The sequence below is a fragment of the Doryrhamphus excisus genome, linkage group LG20 (genome assembly GCF_037039965.1).
Source record: "Doryrhamphus excisus strain RoL-2023G ecotype Guam linkage group LG20, RoL_Dexc_Guam_v1.1, whole genome shotgun sequence".
NCBI classification, from domain to species: domain Eukaryota; kingdom Metazoa; phylum Chordata; class Actinopteri; order Syngnathiformes; family Syngnathidae; genus Doryrhamphus; species Doryrhamphus excisus.
In genome coordinates, this window is record NC_136376.1 from 7991283 (window position 1) to 8012034 (window position 20752).

At 42.4% G+C, this 20752-nt stretch overlaps 1 protein-coding gene across 4 annotated transcripts in view; it reads left to right on the plus strand.

Annotated features, from left to right (window-relative positions):
• The window catches only part of slit1a (slit homolog 1a (Drosophila)), a 127776-nt gene that overhangs the window by 76497 nt on the left and 30527 nt on the right, over positions 1 to 20752 (plus strand). For 2 of the 4 annotated variants that reach the window (XM_058058542.2, XM_058058544.2), the window contains exons 9-15: positions 5087 to 5234; positions 12343 to 12414; positions 16289 to 16360; positions 16466 to 16537; positions 16753 to 16896; positions 18734 to 18897; positions 19264 to 19287. In XM_058058542.2, coding sequence (XP_057914525.2) covers positions 5087 to 5234; positions 12343 to 12414; positions 16289 to 16360; positions 16466 to 16537; positions 16753 to 16896; positions 18734 to 18897; positions 19264 to 19287 — 696 coding nt within the window. The remainder of the gene's footprint in view (positions 1 to 5086; positions 5235 to 12342; positions 12415 to 16288; positions 16361 to 16465; positions 16538 to 16752; positions 16897 to 18733; positions 18898 to 19263; positions 19288 to 20752) is intronic. The other 2 variants (XM_058058543.2, XM_058058545.2) reach the window with 1 other exon arrangement.

Genomic DNA, 20752 nt, shown 5'->3' on the forward strand with positions numbered 1-20752 from the left:
GTGGCTACTATCACCACAAACTGGAGAAGCTGTCCATTCCCTTGTTAGAGTAGAACATGTACTCACCTCTCACTTTAACAATAATCATGGAAATTGAATGAAACTTTTCCATTAAACTTTCGCGACCATAAAACAAGTTGACAAAATTACTCACCCTTACTATTATGCACACTAGCACACTAGGCTATTTGAACCATGCCAGTCTCCTGCATAACCCCCCCCCCCCACTCACACTGAACATGCATGTTTGTTTCTTCCATCACTTTTTCACTGCCGTATTGCTGCAACATTGCTGATTTTCCAGTTCTGTTCTCAATGTGCCATGTGTTTTGACTTTGTGGATTGTTTTGAGTCTTTTTTTATTTATTATTATTTTGAAATGGAATGGATGGATTAGATTCTAACGGCAACCAAAGGAATCCATTAGTCATTCGCTTCCCAGTCACTCACCGGTGGTTAACTACATCTGTAGACACAGCTCCACTCAGATAGTCTGATGAAAATATTGCAGCCAATTCATGCCGACAACTAGTAAACATTCATTCATATTCATACACCAGTGTGGGCAGCACTGGAGGCAAGGTTGGTGAAGTGTCTTGCTCAAGGACACGACAGTGAGGGAGTAATGATCGAACAGCCAACCTTCTGGTTTCTGGATGACCTGTGCTCTACCTCCTAAGCCATTGCTAGAACAAGTTCGGGCAGGTGTAGCACACTTGATTTTGAAGTACTACTATATACATACATATATATATATACACACACACACATATATATATATATATATATACATAATGAATATGAAATATGTATGTATACATATAATGAATGACGAAACTTTATTTTTCTGGCAAACATTAACTTGCACTCTTCGCCACGTGAGACATGAAAGCTCCGTCTCGCAACCACAACAGGAAAAGGACCCCCCCCCCCGTCTCTTGCGCCCACCCCTCCTGCCTCCCACCCCTCCCCTATTGATCGTTCCGGGGTGAATTATGTCCCGGTAACCTACCACTACACAAGCCCCCCCAGAATTCACCCATAGTCAAAATCGTCCATGCGTGCAGGGACAACCGCACGGCCCCGCCGTGTGCGCACTGCTTGCAGCAGGGGAGCAGGGGGGTCGGTAGGGGGCGCCTTGCCAGGGGAGAAGGGGCCTACCCCGGCGAGGGGGCTCCACCTGTGTCAGGGGTTAGTTGTCGTCCAACCAGCGCAACCTTCAGCCGGTCCACCGAGACAGTCCCCTGCCGGCCGCCCATGTCCAAAACAAAATACTTGTCGCTGTCCTCGAGGACCCTGTATGGTCCATCATAGGGTGGGCTTACAGGCCCACGGTGCCATGCCCAGGGCAGCGGGAACATGTGGGTCCACCGTGTCGTGGTGTGATGCACTGATGGGTTTAAAGATGGAGGCAGACTATCAAATTTGGGAGAAAACTTTATTTTTCTTACAAACATTAACTTGCACTCTTCGCTACGTGAGACATGAAAGCTCCGTCTCGCAACCACAACAGGAAGAGGAAAAAGCCCCGTCCCTTGCGCCCACCCTTCCGGGTGGCACCCCCTCTCCTATTGATCATTCTGGGGTGAATTATGTCCCGGTAACCTACCACTACAATATATATATTTTTTTTTTATTGACAGAAATTTTTGTGTGATTACTTTTGCCTGCAAAACAGAGCATGTGCATGAGGTTATCATATCAGGACAAAGCCAAAACACAATGAGAACCTCCACTCCCCCACAAGGCCATCTCGCTACAACACCAGCTGCGAGGGTTGGTTGATATATCTGTGTGTGTTTGTGGGTGTGTACCCCCCCACCCCCACTCGTCTCCCTCTAACTCTCTCTCTATGGGTTGTGATTTTTATGCAGCCATACAGCATGACAGCACGGACCATTAACTATTCTTCGCCCAGGGAAAGTGACTCAAAGCGTGGGAGTGGAACCCTTTGAGATATGAAAAGCGAGTAGGGACAGTCCGTGAGGAAGATAAGGGTACAGAAAGTTTAGGCTGCGCTTCATGGGAAGCTGCAGTTCCCATCCATCCAGCATGATTAGTTCGGAGTGAGTTTCAGTAAGCAATAATTATTCCCACAAACAACAGGATGATGCTATATAACTACAGTATATACGTATACTATACCTTTACAAGCAAATCCAAGCAAACAAACGCACACATCCTCCTGCATTGACCATAAGTTGAACTCCCTGTGAAGAACTCATTAGGCGACTTAGGCTTGCTGGTACACACACACACACACACATACACACATACACACCCACTCCACATATTTTTTGTATTTTCAGTGTGCTGTGTATGTGCATTGACCAGGCCAGGCCACCTGCGGGGGATTTAGGGCGGGGTGGTTTTGAGAGGAAAGGGAGGCAAAAGACGAAGTTCAAAATTCTGGCATGTCGTCATTCACTTTCAGCGTCCAAGATATGAATTTCAGTTCATAATTGGGGACATTTCTACTGCGTCACATTCATTTGTGTCGTCTTTTCAAGCTCCACCCGCACATTCTTAGATATTAAAAATCATATGCTCGGTTCAACACCAGTTTTCTCAATTTGTTGCAAGTTCCTCACAGACTTCTGAGGAACTTATAGAGCAGAGGTGGCTAACTTTTTGACTTGCGGGCCACAAAAACTTGCCGACATACCTGCTCACGGTGCAGCACTATGCATGCTGGGTAGTCCAGCTGTAATAACAATATCAACTATGAACAATAAAACATATGTTAGCGTGTTAACTAATTTTTGTTTACTTTTCTGACGACCTTGTCAACATACAGTACTTGGCAATCAAGCAAAAATGTGACAAAACACAGCAAGATTTTGGGGAGGAGTACTACAAGCTACCCAGCATGCCTTGCGGCAGGAATATATGGGTGTTTGTTCGATTTTTTTGTAATGGTATTGCACATAGTAGATATTTGTATGCCTACATGGTGCAGTAAGTAGGTTACTTTTTTTGTCCAAGCTACAAGACAAAGCTACCTGCTCGCGGTGCAACAAAATGAAAACACAACACATCCACAGCAAGTTAACAACTATACATGCAGGGTAGTCCAGCTGTAACAACAATATGAACTATGAACAAAACATATGTTAGTATGTTAACTCATCTTTGTTTACATTTCTGATGATCTCGTCAACGTACACTTGGCAATCAAACAAAAATGTTACAAAACACGGCAAGATTTTAGGGAGGAGTACTACAAGCTACCCAGCATGCCTTGTGGCAAGAACATATGGGTGTTTGTTGGATTTTTTTGTAATGGTGTTGCGCATAGATATTTGTATGCCCACATGGTGCAGTAGGTAGGTTACTTTTTTGTCCAAGCTACAGGACAAAGCTACTTGCTCGCGGTGCAACAAAACGAAAACACAACACATCCACAGCAAGTTAACAACAATATGAACTATGAACATCCCTCCCTCCCTCCCTCCATCCATCCATCCATCCCTCCTCTCTCCCTTCCTTCCTTCCTTCCTTCCTTCCTTCCTTCCTTCCTTCCTTCCTTCCTTCCTTCCTTCCTTCCTTCCTTCCTTCCTTCTTTCCTTCTTTCCTTCTTTCCTTCCTTCCCTCCTTCCTTCTTTCCTTCCTTCCTTCCTTCCATCCATCCATCCATAAAAAGAGAACTATTCCTAGTGGGCCGGATTAAGACGCTTGGTCGGCCTAATGTTGCCCGCGGGCTGCAGTTTGCCCACCTGTTATTGAGTAATAGAACTAAATGTGAAAAATAATGGATTTCTTAGTGATTTACAACCCATGATAAATCATAATACACAAAGCGAAGGCTCAGGTATGGAGTGCATGAGCGGTCTGATAAAACCAATAAATTATTGGAGTAGTTTTGTGCTCATAAAGAGAATTCAATAAAAGACATATGGAGGTTAAATGTGGAGATAAGCAGCAAATGGGAGCACTTAGCAAGGGAGGCGCACACGAATACGGCAATAGAGAAAACATGGGAATAAGGTGGAATGGGGGGAAAAAAGCGGTGCTGGTGCAAGCATTGAATTACATCAAACATCGTCACCTCAAGTCTACCTGTCAGGAAGCTGTCACTGTTCACGCTGCTCCAGCTGTGCTCTGCACTCTCGCTGATCCCAGGCCTGTCAAATACGGCGTGTTCGATCAGATGGGAGTTCTGCTGATCCCAGATCTGTCAAACCCTCAGCCATCCCAAGATCACAAGGCCTCATTGGGCTGTGCTTAGCGTCTGTGTTTGTTTGTCCTGTTTACTGTCACTGCATCCTATCCATAATATAGATCCGATTTAAAGTTTGACATACAACTATTAGTATGCATATTAATGTGTGCTCCATACATTGTCCATGCATTATATTACCATCACTATGTAATATGTATCTATCTGGTGCCTTACACCACCATTCTAGTCCACACTAGCTTGAACGATGGATGGGTTGATGGTTAAATATTCATGGTTTGAAACCCAGATTAGTAATGCTGTGTAAATGAGCCCATTTAAAAGTCTGTTTTATTCATTTTATCTGGGTTAGGCTTACATCCACACATCTTGTACTCACTCCCTCGCTCACGCACGCATGCACGCACACACATGGATGTCGGCTCTCCAACACTTCCCTGGCAGTGGCGCAGCTATTTGAACAGGTATCAGGAGACAGCACGATAGCTTGATGTACGCTGTATGCAAATGGAAAAGTTGAAGTGTTAAATAAAAGAGAATCATTGGTGATGGGGGAGGGGGTGGGGGGAGTGTAAAAGCTGATTGTGCACCTACTCCATCCACCAAGGGAGTGTAGACTCCAGGGGAACATTTGAGGAGAGATCAATGCATGTTATCGGAGGCCTTCAATCGTCTCCGCTTTTGTATTATTCATGTCTTTGTGGTGTCGTCCCTTTGACTGTAACCCAGTTTCTTCTTCATTGATTCTCAAGGATGCACAACTTGAGCATAAAGTCAAGTTAATTCTTTTCTCAAAGTCAAAATGTTCATAAATGCACGCTATGACATCATGGAAATAGCTACTCTACATAATCTTCTCCTTCTTCCTGGTTCTCCATTCATGTTTTACCTTTGTTTTGTTTCCAGGTCACCAGGATTCTTCTAGTCCACAGCCGTGCAACACAGGTGGAGGCTCCTGTCCCGCCATGTGTACCTGCAGCAATAACATTGTGGACTGCAGAGGGAAAGGCCTGACTGACATTCCAGCCAACCTGCCAGACAGCATGGCCGAAATGTAAGCACCATTAAACTAAATATTTAGATGTGGAAATATCACCCAGCATATTGTTCTATTAATAGATTCATAAGAAGAACATTCATCACTGATTTTCTGCTTTCTGCTGTGTCTTTTATAATAGCAGCAAAGCTAGGCTTGATTTGATAGCTTATTTTTATACTGAAAGGAACATCTCTGTCCTGGTTGCTCAGTATAATATGGTAAGCTACCTAAGGTGAGGCTCATAATATTAGCAAAAAAAAGAAGAACCATCCATTCATTTTCTTAACCGCTTGTACTCATTAGGGTCACAGGTAAGCTGGGTCCTATCCCAGCTGTCTTTGGGTGATAGGCGGGGTACACCCTGGACTGGTCGCCAGCCAATCACAGGGCACATATAGACAAACAACCATTCACACTCATATTCATACCTATGGACAATTTGAAGTCTCCAATTAACACAACATGCAAATGCACATGCAAAATCCATACAGAGATGTTCCAACGGAGATATAAACCCCAATTTCATCACTGTGCGGCCAACATGCTAACCATAGGCCACCGTGCAGTGGATGATTTCTATGTTTTTATTGCTATGATTGCATCATAAATTGTAAATAAATTAGAGGTTGACCAGTGTCACACAACATAACAGTGATTTTTCAAGTAAGGCTTTTTGTAAAATATCCTACTAATGACACTCAATTGCAATCGCATTTTGTGTGGAAGTGGTACATTTTTTGCTTCCTCTATTGTCCTCCTTCTGCTTTCAGCAGCCGTCTTTTGTCTCCCAGCGTGTTGTGCAATGTGCTGTAAACAAAGAGGGCAGTAGTGCGTACATGTATACCAAATATCAGACTCACTACCCTCTATATCAATCAACTGACAAATGTCATAGTGAGGATGGATAATGGCTGATGAAGAACATGTGAGCTGTGTCTTATTAACGCTTATCCTGTCTACTTGATTAGGTCATTTGAGTGTAAAGGTGACTATAGGGGTGTTATTTCACGTCTACAGGGCTCTAATAATGCTCTAATAATGCATGTAGGCCACACAGTCAGGAGATTGGAAAGACCTGGGTTAGATTCTCCACTTGGGCATCTCTGTGTGGAGTTTGCATGTTCTCCCTGTGGGTTTTCTCCGGGTACTCCGGTTTCCTCCCACATTCTCCAAAACATGCTAGGTTAATTGGCGACTCCAAATTGTCCATAGGTATGAATGTGAGTGTGAATGGTTGTTTGTCTATATGTGCCCTGTGATTGGCTGGCGACCAGTGCAGGGTGTACCCCGCTTCTCACCCCAGCATACCCCCGCACCGTAGTGAGAAAAACGTTATAGAAAATGGATGGATTGACAATATTGCAATATTGTCTATAAATACAAGCTATAAATACAAATATACATTACATGGCACTGTTTTCTGACAGTATGACACGCAGCACAAAGTCAGATCAACCAAAAGCTTCACACACCCAAACTTTACAGAAAGTGGTTTATTTAATCCCGGTTGGGACATTTCCAGCACTGACCATTTGTTGTTTTTTGTTATGCCCAAACTCAACCAAACCAAAATCACCATCGGACCATTTTTGAAATGTCATGGTCACAGTCACTGCCTCCTGTTTCGGCTGGTTGCACATGACAGTGGCAATCTGCACCACAGTCTCAACCGTGGTACAAACATGTCCAGTGAGAAAAACATGAATATGGCATGAAAGATTATTGAATGAATCATGTACAACACTGAAAATCCCCGTTTGTTTATATTAACCCGTGGCGGCCAGCAGTGGAGGAAAAGTGATGGATTCCAGAGTAAAAAAAAACAACAAACAGCACAGCTCTATTGTGCAGCGGAGCATTCACTGCAGAGCATGTGTTGTGCACATTAAAGACGTGTATGTGCTCGCTCCCATATGCGTCTCTGCTTCTGCTCCTGCATGATTGAAATGATTTAAACATGCATCTATTATGTACGCATGTTGTTTTTAGCCTGCTGGTTTCTCACCGTGCATCACCTTGGTGGAAAGATATGCATCCATTTACAGCTGTAGTCTCACTGCGCTAGCTGTTATCAGCTCAGATAGCCTGTGAAGCGCACGCAAACACTTGGCTACTTTATCGCTCCTCCAACATCGGTTCGGACATTAACTATTTACAGGCTTCTGTAATGCCTGGGAATGCGAGGATTGAACTTTTTGGTTTTCTTTGTCAAGAGTTCAAGCCCCTGGCTGAAATCCTCATGAAAGGCAGTGATTTATGAAGAGAGGGGAAGTCGCTTTGCATCTGCGAGGGCGACACAGCAAGTTTCTAGGTCTCCTCCTCCCCATGGGGTCTGTTTATAAATACCCGGCAAGCATGGCGGACCATGTTCCCCCCCCAACAACCCTGACCCATTTCTAGTGTGCTGGTGTGCTGAATTTCCTAATTTGGACGCGCAGTTCACTTTTGCATGACCACCCACAAAGTCTTAACTTTGCATGTTAGTTTTCTTTATTTTGTTAATGCTGTTGCAGAAGGAGTTGTCATCTGTATGCCATCTTTGAGCACAATGACTAGTAAGCAGCACTAATGGAGACCACAGAATGCTGGCTTTCCCATGCAGAGGCTTTGTGAACATCGACATAGAAGATAAAGACTTTAAAAGGTCTCCCTGCCCTTCGCATCTAATTGGTACTAAACCACGGCTCTGCCAATAAAATCTGATTCATCTTTTACAAGGCCATGGTGAAAAACTGTCTTATATCATGCACATTTTTCCCATCCATCCCAATGGAGTCTTACCTTCCCAAAGACTTCATTCATTCTTCTCTCTCCTTTTCTGTCTTTCCAATTGGAGCAAGAAAAAACAGGGAAGGGTTAGGGATTGAGGTTTGATCCGTGCTTAAAGTTCATCATAAAATCAGTTTAATATACATCAGGGCACGGAGGCTAGACTTATGCTTTGTTAATGAGGCACACCAACTCGTATATAAAAAAAAACTTAACTATATTAGGAAAGCAGGAAGTGAACAAATGTAACAGTTGCTGATTGTAAAAAAAAATGTCATCCAATATTTCTCTACAAGAGAGGAGAAATATGATCTCAGGGAAGAACTAAATCGCCTCGTACTTTGGTACGTGACAAAAAATAAAAAAAAAAATTTTTTTTTACTTAAACTATATTAGGAAAGCAGGAAGTGAACAAATGTAACAGTTACTGATTGTAAAAGTACCAGATGGAGGGGTAGGATTTAATAAGCTTTGCTTCTTCCTACTCCTTTCGGACATGTGGAACTGTGAACTGATTATGTGATGCATTCAATTGTAATCTGATGCATGTTCAAATGAAATAAAACCATTACCATAAATACATGCATGAATGCATGCATAAATACATACGTGTTTATGGCTGTGGGATGCGATTGTTAAACCAGGTCCAGGTATCCCCAACAGTACACAATAGATTATTATTATTATGCACCGCAGTCAGCCGTGACTTTCCTTTTCCTTTCGCACTGACTCTCAAAACTGTTTCCCCGTAATTAAAGTCATGCTCGGACTTTAATGCAAAGGATCAAGATCATTGATTGTGCTGACACCGACTCACAGACAGACACGTATACAAGCCTTCCGTCTCATAGATTGGACGGGAAGCATTGATTGAAGGCACTCAGGGATTGTTTCTTTTTCTCAGCTCCTTTGTTGATTGGGGGGGAGGATTTAGTCACTTGCACCTATTGATCGGGAAGGAGCGACAATTGGATGTCTAAGTTTCTTTAAGGATGGCACGCTATCGCTCTCTCATTTCAGCAACCGTTTCATTTTATCTTCTGATGGAATAATACTCGAGAAATTATCTTGGATATATTTTGGAGTCAGTCTGTAGCTTGTATAGCAGTATGGATTTACTATAATGTGAAAGTGACTCACCACACAGTCATTATAGTCTGTAAAATGTCTATAGTGTGCATAATGTCACTATTTAGCATGAGCATTATTGTTATCTAACACTGCCTTAATCCTCTTGGGCTTGTGGTTGCCTATGGCCAATTATTCATACAAAAATATTGAAAGACAAGTCATATACAATAAAGCATCAGTAATAACACAAAACATTGATGATATTTCATTACCTTAACACTGAATGAAAGTGAGCAAAAAAAAAAGGTCCCCGCCAATTCCGTGTGGAAGTGGTAAATTTTTGGCTTCTTATTTTTGGCTTCTTCTTCCCCGCTGTGTTTAAAACCCATTCTTAAGTTTAGAATAAATCAGTTGGAGGCTAACTAGTTAGCTCACTAGCATGCTATGCTTAAAGCCGTGGCTATCACTTGCTGTGGTGCATTAGCTATGTGATGTAAACAAAGAGTAATAGGGGTGTAGAAGTCACTATAGGGGTGTTATTTCATATCCACAGGGCTCATAAAAATTAATTCATTCAATCATTCATTTTCTACCGCTTTTCCTCATGAGGGTTGCGGGGGGTGCTGGAGCCTATCCCAGCTGTCTTTTGGCGAGAGGCGGGGTACACCCTGGACTGGGTCGCCAGCCATTGTATGGTCATATCACCGCGTACTTCGGTACGTGACAAAAAAAAATAAAAAAAACTATATTAGGAAAGCAGGAAGTGAACAAATGTAACAGTTACTGATTGTAAAAGTACCAGATGGAGGGGTAGGATTCAATAAGCTTTGCTTCTTCCTACTCCTTTTGGACATGTGGAACTGTGACCATTACCATTACACCCTAGACTGGTCGCCAGCCAATCACAGGGCACATATAGACAAACAACCATTCACACTCACATTCATACCTATGGACAATTTGGAGTCGCTAATTAACCTAGCATGTTTTTGGAATGTGGGAGGAAACCGGAGTACCCGGAGAAAACCCACGCATGCACGGGGAGAACATGCAAACTCCACACAGAGATGGCCGAGGGTGGACTTGAACGGCTCATGAAAATATTTAATTTATTATTAGCAAATCCTACTTTGTGGAAATTATCTAGCTAGTCACTTGTTGCTGATTATTTAGACAATAATGGCTGTGCGTTGACTCATTTGGCTGTATGTATACTCTCATTTCTATAGTATTGTCCCTTTAAAAGATATACTGTTGTAAAAATAGTGTGTCCTCACTTTTGTGTCATACTGTACATAAAAACTCAATGACACAAACAGGTTGCTAAGAAAAGGCACTGAAGCCACTTGGCTCGGGACTCTGCCGCGATTTGAGGGCAAAGGAACCACAGCGCCGTCACATTGCGGCAAATTCACAGACACATCGGGACAGGCAGACTAAAACAGACCGCGAGAGCGTAGCCACCGCAGGAATCTGTGGTCTGGAATCACTGCCATCCCAAGAATGTCAATTGTGCTGCTATAGCGCCCCATATGTGGATCCACGGACAGGACGCAGTGCTTAGAGGGGCGGGGGGACAGACTATATGAGATAGAAATTTTGGTGGTTTATGTTTCACAAAACATTCGGCAACGTAAACATAGCAACGCGGGCGTCAGAGGCATGTAATGAATCATAAATGTCTGTAATTGAATGATTAAATTGTGTGGAAATGTTCGCTCTGACATGAAAGCCCCTCATTTCAAGAGCTAGCGGTTACAACTATCATCAATAATTTACAGCTTTTAAATGATCCGTCTTTTCCTTACGGTGACAAATATCTTTTAAACCAGGGGTCTCAAACACGCGGACCGTGCGCCAAATGTGGCCCGCAGGACACTAGTTTGAGGCCCCCCGCATTGACATGAAAGTTTAATGTTAGTGCGGCCCGCGCAAGTTTGATATGGATGCTGTATGGTATCATGTACCCGGAAAAAAATATTACGTTTGATTAATGTTCATGTTAAAGGTTAAATAACTAATTAATAGTTATCCTCATTATCCATGTGGAAGTGGTAAGTTTTTAGCTATTTAAGTTTAAAGCAAATAACTTGAAGGCTACCGTTTAGGTCGCTAGCTCTCTAGTTTGCGAGTTAGCATGTGTCTCAAGACCCTGCAGTTGCGCAATATGTTGTAAATAAGAAGAGTATAAATGTGACTATAGTCGTGTTTTGTCATGTCTACAGGGCTCTAATAATGCTTTGTTCATTTTAATCTGAAAAAAAATAATTTGTCTACCCACAAACTATATGTGGTTTCTTAAGTTTTTATTATTTGCCGTTTTATTATTATTATTATATTTATTTATTTATTTCGGATTGATTGATTTTCTTTATTCTTGATTTGTTTATTTATTTTTCATCTTATTTCGTGTAGAAAAATAAAAAGTAAGATATTTGAGAACAGTGGAATGTTTTATCAGAGCTTTTCTTGTAGAAAATTGGAACCAAAGCAAAGTTTTTTAAATTCTTTTATTTTTAATAAATGCATTTTTTTTTTTGGAAAACCTGATGCGGCCCAGTCTCACCCAGACCCGAGCTCCAGTGGCCCCCAAGTAAATTGAGTTTGAGAACCCTGTTTTAAACGATCTTTAACTAGGTAAGCCGCTAGTTAGAGGTAGCTGTAGCTCAATTTGCTGTCAAAAAAAAGGGGGTCAGTGTAGCAGGACAAGCCAAACAGAACCCCAGCTGGCTCCTGCAAAGCCTTGTTAAGGACACTTTTAAAAGCTGTCAACTGACCTGCAGATAAACAGCCCTCTGCCAGCCACACCGGGGAATTGGTCCGAGACCAACTTAAGTAGCAGCTTGGAACACGCAGGACGTACACCCACGCTAATGGCCTCTGGTGCTGTCTGCTCCCCTGCGACCATCTGACACTGATTAGACTTTCAAAGTCTATGATTTCATTGTCTTGACCGACTTTGCTCCAATTCATGTCGTGATCGTTATTGTTTGCATTTTTTCACATGATAGCATAAATGCTGGAAAGGCTTTCATCAAGAAGAACAATCATTTCCAAGCCAAAAACTTTGCCTTCCCGCGCCACTGCAGTATGCAGAGTGTTTATTGGTTCTTAGGATGTTATGACTCCAACATGGCCGTACCGATTACAGCTGGGGAATAGATCTTCCTCAATATAATCACCCAATCACCAGAGGTTGGAGGTGAACGAGGGATTAAGGCGCTCTGTTGCCATGACGAAGTCTATTGTTTGGTTAACTGCTTGTATGTCTTGTCCTCTCTAGACGTCTGGAGCAGAATGGGATTAAAGCAGTTCCTCCTGGAGCCTTCTCGCCTTACAAGAAGCTGCGCAGGATGTAAGTATGCCGTCTGTCTTCTCTTTCCGCTGCCAAAAAGGACATGAAGCTTTTATTTTGTCTGCACCCAAAAGAACATATTCTCCATCATCCGCCATGGTAATAACAGATCTGATCTTTCCAATGCTGTTCGCTGGTATTCCCCTGGTGAGTGTCGTCCGTCCACCCCGTGTGGGAGCATTGCGCCTGCGTGGGCAAAAAAGTAAACTGTGGTTGGTCAGCGATGATGAAGGGATATGAGTGGTGGTGCTGGAATGAGCGGCTTGGCTCTGTGCAGGAGTGAGAACAGACAAGTCGGTAGTTGATGTCCAGTCAGTCAGCCATAGATGTAGCAGAAGGTCAGGGAGTTCCTATGCACAGCTTTAGGACGGACCATCCAAAGAGTTTTTTTTTTTTTTTTTTTTTTAAGATTGATGTTAATGTAGAGAAGTCAGCAGACTGTAGCAGCTGCCTTGCAGAGGCAAGGAAAAACTTTTCTATAATTCATAAAACTACATGTCATGCATAGTAGACGTCTCAACTGGTAGGTCGGGACCCCATAATTGGCTACTTGTCAAAAATACGATGGTATCTTTCTCGTAGAAAAAGTCGGGGGTTATAGAGATTTGCTACATACAATCCAACAGGCCGCACACACACACACACTTCTGTGCACTTCTAATATTAAATAACAAAATTGACCTGGACCTGAATTTGGGAAAGTCTGGGCTGCTCCAAGAATCCCAATTTGAACCTTGTGCTATGCTAAAGTACGAATATGAGCTCTAGTGTTAAGTCCACAATACTCAGTACATGTATTCATTTTCTATGCTGCTTAATCCCTAATCATAGGGTCACGGGTCTGATGACTTCGGGCAGGAGGCAAAGTACAACAAATTAAATTAAAAGGGTGAAGGAAAATAAATTTCTGGGGATCACAATAGATGAAAATATGAGCTGGAAACCTCATATTACAAATATACAACATAAGGCAACCAGAAATATTTAAATATTGAACAAAGCAAAATTTGTTCTCAATCAGAAATCACTCCACACTCTTTATTGCTCTCTGGTTCTACCATATCTTACTTATTGTGTGGAAATATGGGCTAATAACTATAAAAGCCATCTTCACTCACTAAATGTACTGCAAAAAAGGTCAGTAAGGATAATTCATAATGCCGCCTACAGAGAACATACTAATTCCTTATTTCTAAAATCACAAATACTTAAACTTGCTGATATAGTTCATCTTCAAACAGCTAAAATAATGCATAAGGCTAAAAATAACCAATTACCTAAAAATGTCATCCAATAATTCTCTATAAGAGAGGAGAAATATGATCTCAGGGAAGAACTACATTTGAAACACTTATATGCTAGGACCATGTTAAAAAGCCATAGCATTTCAGTATGTGGAATCAAACTATGGAATGGATTGAGTAAGACCCTCAAACAATGCACAACGATGAGCCAATTCAAGAAACAATACAAGCAGTTGATGTTTGCTAAATACAAGGATGAAGAGTCTTGAACCAGTCATGATGTGCTATACATATCACTATATTGACACTTACTATGGTACACATTATGTCATTGGATGCTCATATCACCTTGTACTTCGGTACGGGACAAAAAAATAAAATAAAAAAAATAAATGTGTTATGGAAAGCAGGAAGTGAACAAATGTAACAGTTACTGATTGTAAAAGTACCAGATGGAGGGGTAGGATTTAATAAGCTTTGCTTCTTCCTACTCCTTTTGGACATGTGGAACTGTGAACTGATTATGTGATGCATTCAATTGTAATCTGATGCATGTTCAAATGAAATAAAACCATTACCATTACACCCTGGACTGGTCGCCAGCCAATCACCGAGCACATATAGTCAAACAACCATTCACACTCAAATTCATACCTATGGACAATTTGGAGTCACCAATTAACCTGTGAATTAAATTCCACAGCTAGTATCAGTGTTATGAAGGTCTTATAGATTCTGCAGGTGTACCTAATGAAGTGACTAATGCGTGTACTGAACCCCCTCAGCTGTCTCTGAGTGACTGTATTTTACACCTGTTTGACTTGGCATCTGCGGGTCTCCTTATGCCATAAATATAGATTTTTTCCAAGAACTTGTACCTCCTGGCATTTTGCAAGTTTTTTAGGGAGACAACAGACGAGCGGATATATATCCTTTCCATTATCCCATCGTCATAAAGGCGTCCGTCATAACTTTAACAACACGGAGAATGTTTACAGTCTTCCGTGTGGTCTTCCAAAACAGACACGAGCCACTGCTGCTGATTCTGCATTTAGCATCAACTATGCATTGCGGTATGTCTGCGTTGACCCTCCGTGCTTGCGTTGATTCAGCTGGCTCCGCGCCTTCAATAGCTCCTCTCGTACAGCGAGCACCTATACATCATATATTGTATAGCCTTCATGGGATATGATCTGCAGATGTCTTTGTTATGTCTGCCTCGGAATGTTTCGTTATGGTATATAACGTGTGGATCGTTGATTTATAAGTTATATATAGGTGTTTTTCTGCTGCTGGTGTATTTATGCCTCCTCTATGTGTCATTTTATCCTAGTAAATACCAGCCACACACACACATATATATCTTTCACCTTGTCCCAATTTGAATAACCTAGACATGAACCAATCGGGATGCAGCAACACACACACACACACACTCATGAGCAGATGTTGGCTACTTGGCTGCATTTAAATTTCCAAGAAACCTCAAGTCCTGCAAAACAAGACGAATGGCCACTTATTTAACCGTGACCCCCGGCCCCCTCACCACCACAAGATGGACCCGCCTGTCCATCTTTTGCTCTCTGCTAATTCCACTGCTTACATGTTGCATTTACTCACGCAGACACAAAAAAAACACATGTATTAGTGGTTATTCTGTGGGAAAGGGGCCACAGCTACATCGTTACTGTGCTTTGTTTTGGATGTCAGCCATGCATGTCACTTTTAATCACAATGCTTGCTTTGCGTTTCTATCAAATCCCTTATCTGGGATCGACTTCACCCTAAATGCGATACAAGTCGCCGCATCTGAGGTGTAAGAGATGATCTGGCATTTATGTACCCACCTGTGCAATTTGCACAGAACCCATCAATGTGGAATAATGGTGCGCTTTCACACAGCAGCTCAGATAATTAGTGTCTGGTGTTAGTATGACGTACAATTTTCTTTCAACACAAAAAGGCCTGTTTTGTCTATTCCCTTTCACACAGTTGGTGTTTCACTTATGTGTCAGTGTCATACTACATCGAAAGCCAGTAAATTCACACATTGACTCTTACATACGTTGGTGCTTTTCACACAGAACATCAACCCAATAAAGTGGAGGAAAAGGGGCTACAGCTGCCTCCCACATTTGTAACTCCTTTGATTGATTGACATTTTCTGGGTTGACATTATCCTTCCATTCAATTTCGGTGCTGTTCACACAGAACAGGAAGTATCATTACATCTTTGTTACTGCTCCGATACTACCTCTGAGGCCAGTAAAACCAGACGTTGACTTTCACCCCCATTACATGGCTGTGCCATTCACACAGAACAATAACCTGGCATTAAAGTTTTAAGAAGTACGTATAGCGTACCCTGTTCCTACTCTGCAAATATGCACTTTGACATCCTTTCTTATTGGTGCTTTTCACACACAATAACAGGCCAGGAAAGTGGTGAAAAATATTAAAGGAGTGTGAAAGGGGCCGCAGGAAATGTGCCCCTGTTGACTTGTTCCACCATTCTATGTTGATTCCGTTCATACAGAAAAATGTCTGGAAATTGCTGTCTATTTCTGCCTGTGTAAAAGGGGCTCAACACTCATCTCTCTCTCTCTATCACTTTTCTTTTTTAACCACAGAGACCTGAGCAACAACCAGATCTCCGAGATAGCTCCCGACGCCTTCCAAGGCCTGCGCTCCCTCAACTCCCTGTGAGCGTTCCAGATAGTCTGTGTTTGTGCATGCGTGCCAACATAAATTCCAGCTCACTTGTCATATTTCCGTGTTTAAATTATGCCTGCGTTGTGATCTCCCAGCGTACTGTATGGAAATAAGATCACCGACCTGCCCAAGGGTGTCTTTGATGGCCTCTACGCCCTGCAACTGCTGTAAGAACACACACATACACTACGCGCACTGTCGACACACACTGTGAGACAGAACAGTTTTACTCCCACTCACAGTGGAAAAAAGTCCTAACCTTTGAATCAACTTTGTACCTGTGCATAGTTCTCCAGTTGGAATGCATAATGAATGTATGCATAAAGAAAGTCACTTCCCACCCCCTCTTCTTCTTTTCCTCTTTCCCATCATCTTCTCACAGTTTGCTGAATGCCAACAAGATCCACTGCGTCCGTGCCAACACCTTCCAGGACCTGCAGAACCTCTCGCTGCTGTCACTGTACGACAATAAGATCCAAACTCTAGCCAAGGGCACTTTCACGTCACTGCGAGCCATACAGACTCTGTAAGTAAAGCACATGTTGATAAGCACACATAAACAGTTGTTGTCGTGGAATGATGTGTTCGAGAAGATGGTAAATCTATCATCTTCAGAATGTTCATGCAGCCAGATCAGAAAAAATCCTATCCATCCTGGTCACTCTCAATGAGAATTTGCTTGTCTCTACCCTCCAGTCACCTGGCCCAGAATCCATTTATCTGTGACTGTAATTTGAAAAATCCTATCCATCTTGGTCACTCCCAATGAGAACCTAAACATCCATATCGCTGCTAAATATAGCAATGCTTACATTCAAATTTCCTGCCATTGGGGAGTCTTACTGGGTGGACCTGGGTTATAATCCAAGTCCTTCCTCAAACCAATTTGCTTGTCTCTACCCTCCAGTCACCTGGCCCAGAATCCATTTATCTGTGACTGTAATTTGAAAAATCCTATCCATCCTGGTCACTCCCAATGAGAACCTAAACATCCTTATCTCTGCTAAATATAGCAACGCTTACATTCATATTTTCTGCCATTGGAGAGTCTATCCATCCTGGTCACTCCCAATGAGAACCTGAACATCCATATCTCTGCTAAAGATAACAACGCTTACATTAATATTTGCTGCCATTGGAGAGTCTGACTGGGGGAACCTGGGTTATAGTCCGAGTCCTTCCTCAAACCAATTTGCTTGTCTCTACCCTCCAGTCACCTGGCCCAGAATCCATTTATCTGTGACTGTAATTTGAAAAATCCTATCCATCTTGGTCACTCCCAATGAGAACCTAAACATCCATATCTCTGCTAAATATAGCAATGCTTACATTCAAATTTCCTGCCATTGGGGAGTCTTACTGGGTGGACCTGGGTTATAATCCAAGTCCTTCCTCAAACCAATTTGCTTGTCTCTACCCTCCAGTCACCTGGCCCAGAATCCATTTATCTGTGACTGTAATTTGAAAAATCCTATCCATCCTGGTCACTCCCAATGAGGACCTAAACATCCTTATCTCTGCTAAATATAGCAACGCTTACATTCATATTTGCTGCCATTGGAGAGTCTGACTGGGGGAACCTGGTTGATAGCCCGAGTCCTTCCTCAAACCAATTTGCTTGTCTCTCCCCTCCAGTCACCTGGCCCAGAATCCATTTATCTGTGACTGTAATTTGAAAAATCCTATCCATCCTGGTCACTCCCAATGAGAACCTAAACATCCTTATCTCTGCTAAATATAGCAACGCTTACATTCATATTTTCTGCCATTGGAGAGTCTATCCATCCTGGTCACTCCCAATGAGAACCTGAACATCCATATCTCTGCTAAAGATAACAACGCTTACATTAATATTTGCTGCCATTGGAGAGTCTGACTGGGGGAACCTGGGTTATAGTCCGAGTCCTTCCTCAAACCAATTTGCTTGTCTCTACCCTCAAGTCACCTGGCCCAGAATCCATTTATCTGTGACTGTAATTTGAAAAATCCTATCCATCTTGGTCACTCCCAATGAGAACCTAAACATCCATATCTCTGCTAAATATAGCAATGCTTACATTCAAATTTCCTGCCATTGGGGAGTCTTACTGGGTGGACCTGGGTTATAATCCAAGTCCTTCCTCAAACCAATTTGCTTGTCTCTACCCTCCAGTCACCTGGCCCAGAATCCATTTATCTGTGACTGTAATTTGAAAAATCCTATCCATCCTGGTCACTCCCAATGACAACCTAAACATCCGTATCTCTGCTAAATATAGCAACGCTTACATTCATATTTGCTGCCATTGGAGAGTCTGACTGGGGGAACCTGGTTGATAGCCCGAGTCCTTCCTCAAACCAATTTGCTTGTCTCTCCCCTCCAGTCACCTGGCCCAGAATCCATTTATCTGTGACTGTAATTTGAAATGGTTGGCTGACTACCTGCGCTCCAACCCCATCGAGACCAGCGGTGCCCGTTGTGCCAGCCCTCGCCGGTTGGCCAACAAACGCATTGGGCAGATCAAGAGCAAGAAATTCCGCTGCTCTGGTAGGATGATGTCCTCTAAATGTCTCTCTTTGGTTGTCTCTTCTCTTTAGCTCTGCTATACTCTCTCCATATTTGCTGATGAGTTATTGCATTTTATATATTATATTATATTTGCCGACATGAAAGTGGTGCTAAAAAGGGTCATCCATGTCCCTGTGATGTCATTTCCACATTGCAAGGGCTCAACTTCTTGTCTTTTTCTGTATTTCAAGTAGTACAATCCCTTTCTAATCTGTGTCCATGTGTGTCACATACATTGTGTCATATATAAACTTTATATATGACCGAAGCATAGCAGCCATCCACAGCTATGCCTTCCACCAAGCTCTCACTGACATCCGTCCCTCTGTGTTTTCTCCATCACAGCCAAAGAGCAGTACTTCATCCCAGGTGAGTTCATAGCAGTCATTGTCTGCCTCCTTGCTTTAACTGCTTAGCATCATTTTTCAACATTGCTATGTATTCATGTCAATGTTTTGCCATGTTGGTGTAAAAAGAAAAACAGATCCAAATGAATCATCTTGGAAAGACAGTATTCGGTGGTATTGATGCTGTGAGCTAATTGGGCCTGCGAGGGTCGCTACCTTTGAGTGCATTTTAATATGATAAACATGTGTTTCCACACATGGAATCCGAAGACTCTTTGCTTTGGCATGAGCGTACATATTCTCTCTCACCCAGAGGGTTAGTAAGTGAGTGTGTGTCTATGTCAGAAAAAAAAATAAAGCTCACCAAGGGACATAAGATTCCTATCGGCGGATGTTTCCGGATTTCTTAACAAGGGAACTTCCAAGCAAATAACTAGGAGGATCAGTGATAGTGTGATTCACCATCTTGACTTGCGTGCTTGTGTGTAAATGAATATGTTTGTGGGCTAATGTCGAGATAATGTTGCACGCCGCCTTAGAGAACAAATGGGAGTTATTCTGCACCAGTCAAAAGTTTGGAGACAGTTTCTCATGCTATTGAATGAGTTGGCGTATCTAAACTTTTTGGTTGAACTCAAAAAGTTCATAGCCTTACTACTTACTGTACTTTTTGGGGAATTTTGCCCCTCATTCACAATCTGTATGAACGTGAACACATTTATTTCCTTTTACTGTGTATTATAACACAAGAAAAGTTAATATTAGCTAGCTAACAATGCACATCATTGGGACAGACCTATTTTGACTGTGAAGCCCTTTAAAAAAAACCTCTAACAACGTTGCATCGTTTGATATACACGCTGTGACCATGCACTAACAATTAGCATCTTGATATATTTTCATGATTTAAAGCACAACCAAAACGTCTTCCTCAGGTGCATTGATTTCAAATACTTACGCTAGCTCCATCAACAACAGCAGCATAGATACAGCAACAACACTTACAATAACAATACCGCTGTAGCTTGGTTAATATATAAGTAAATCGAACACTGTGGGAGGGCTTTAACATCAAATGGGTGTTTCCCATAACGTCCGTTATTAGCTAGCTCATATTAACTCATTTTCTCATGCTAGAATGCACAGAAAAGGGAAAAAAACATATCCAACAACTTTTTAATACTTAATAATGATTTGGAGGGCCGCACAGCGGTCGAGTGGTTAGTACACAGACCTCACAGCTAGGAGACTAGGGTTCAATTCCACCCTCGGCCATCTCTGTGTGGAGTTTGCATGTTCTCCCCGTGCATGTGTGGATTTTCTCCGGGTACTCCGGTTTCCTCCCACATTCCAAAAACATGCTAGGTTAATTAGCGACTCCAAATTGTCCATAGGTATGAATGTGAGTGTGAATGGTTGTTTGTCTATATGTGCCCTGTGATTGGCTGGCGACCAGTCCAGGGTGTACCCCGCCTCTCGCCCAAAGA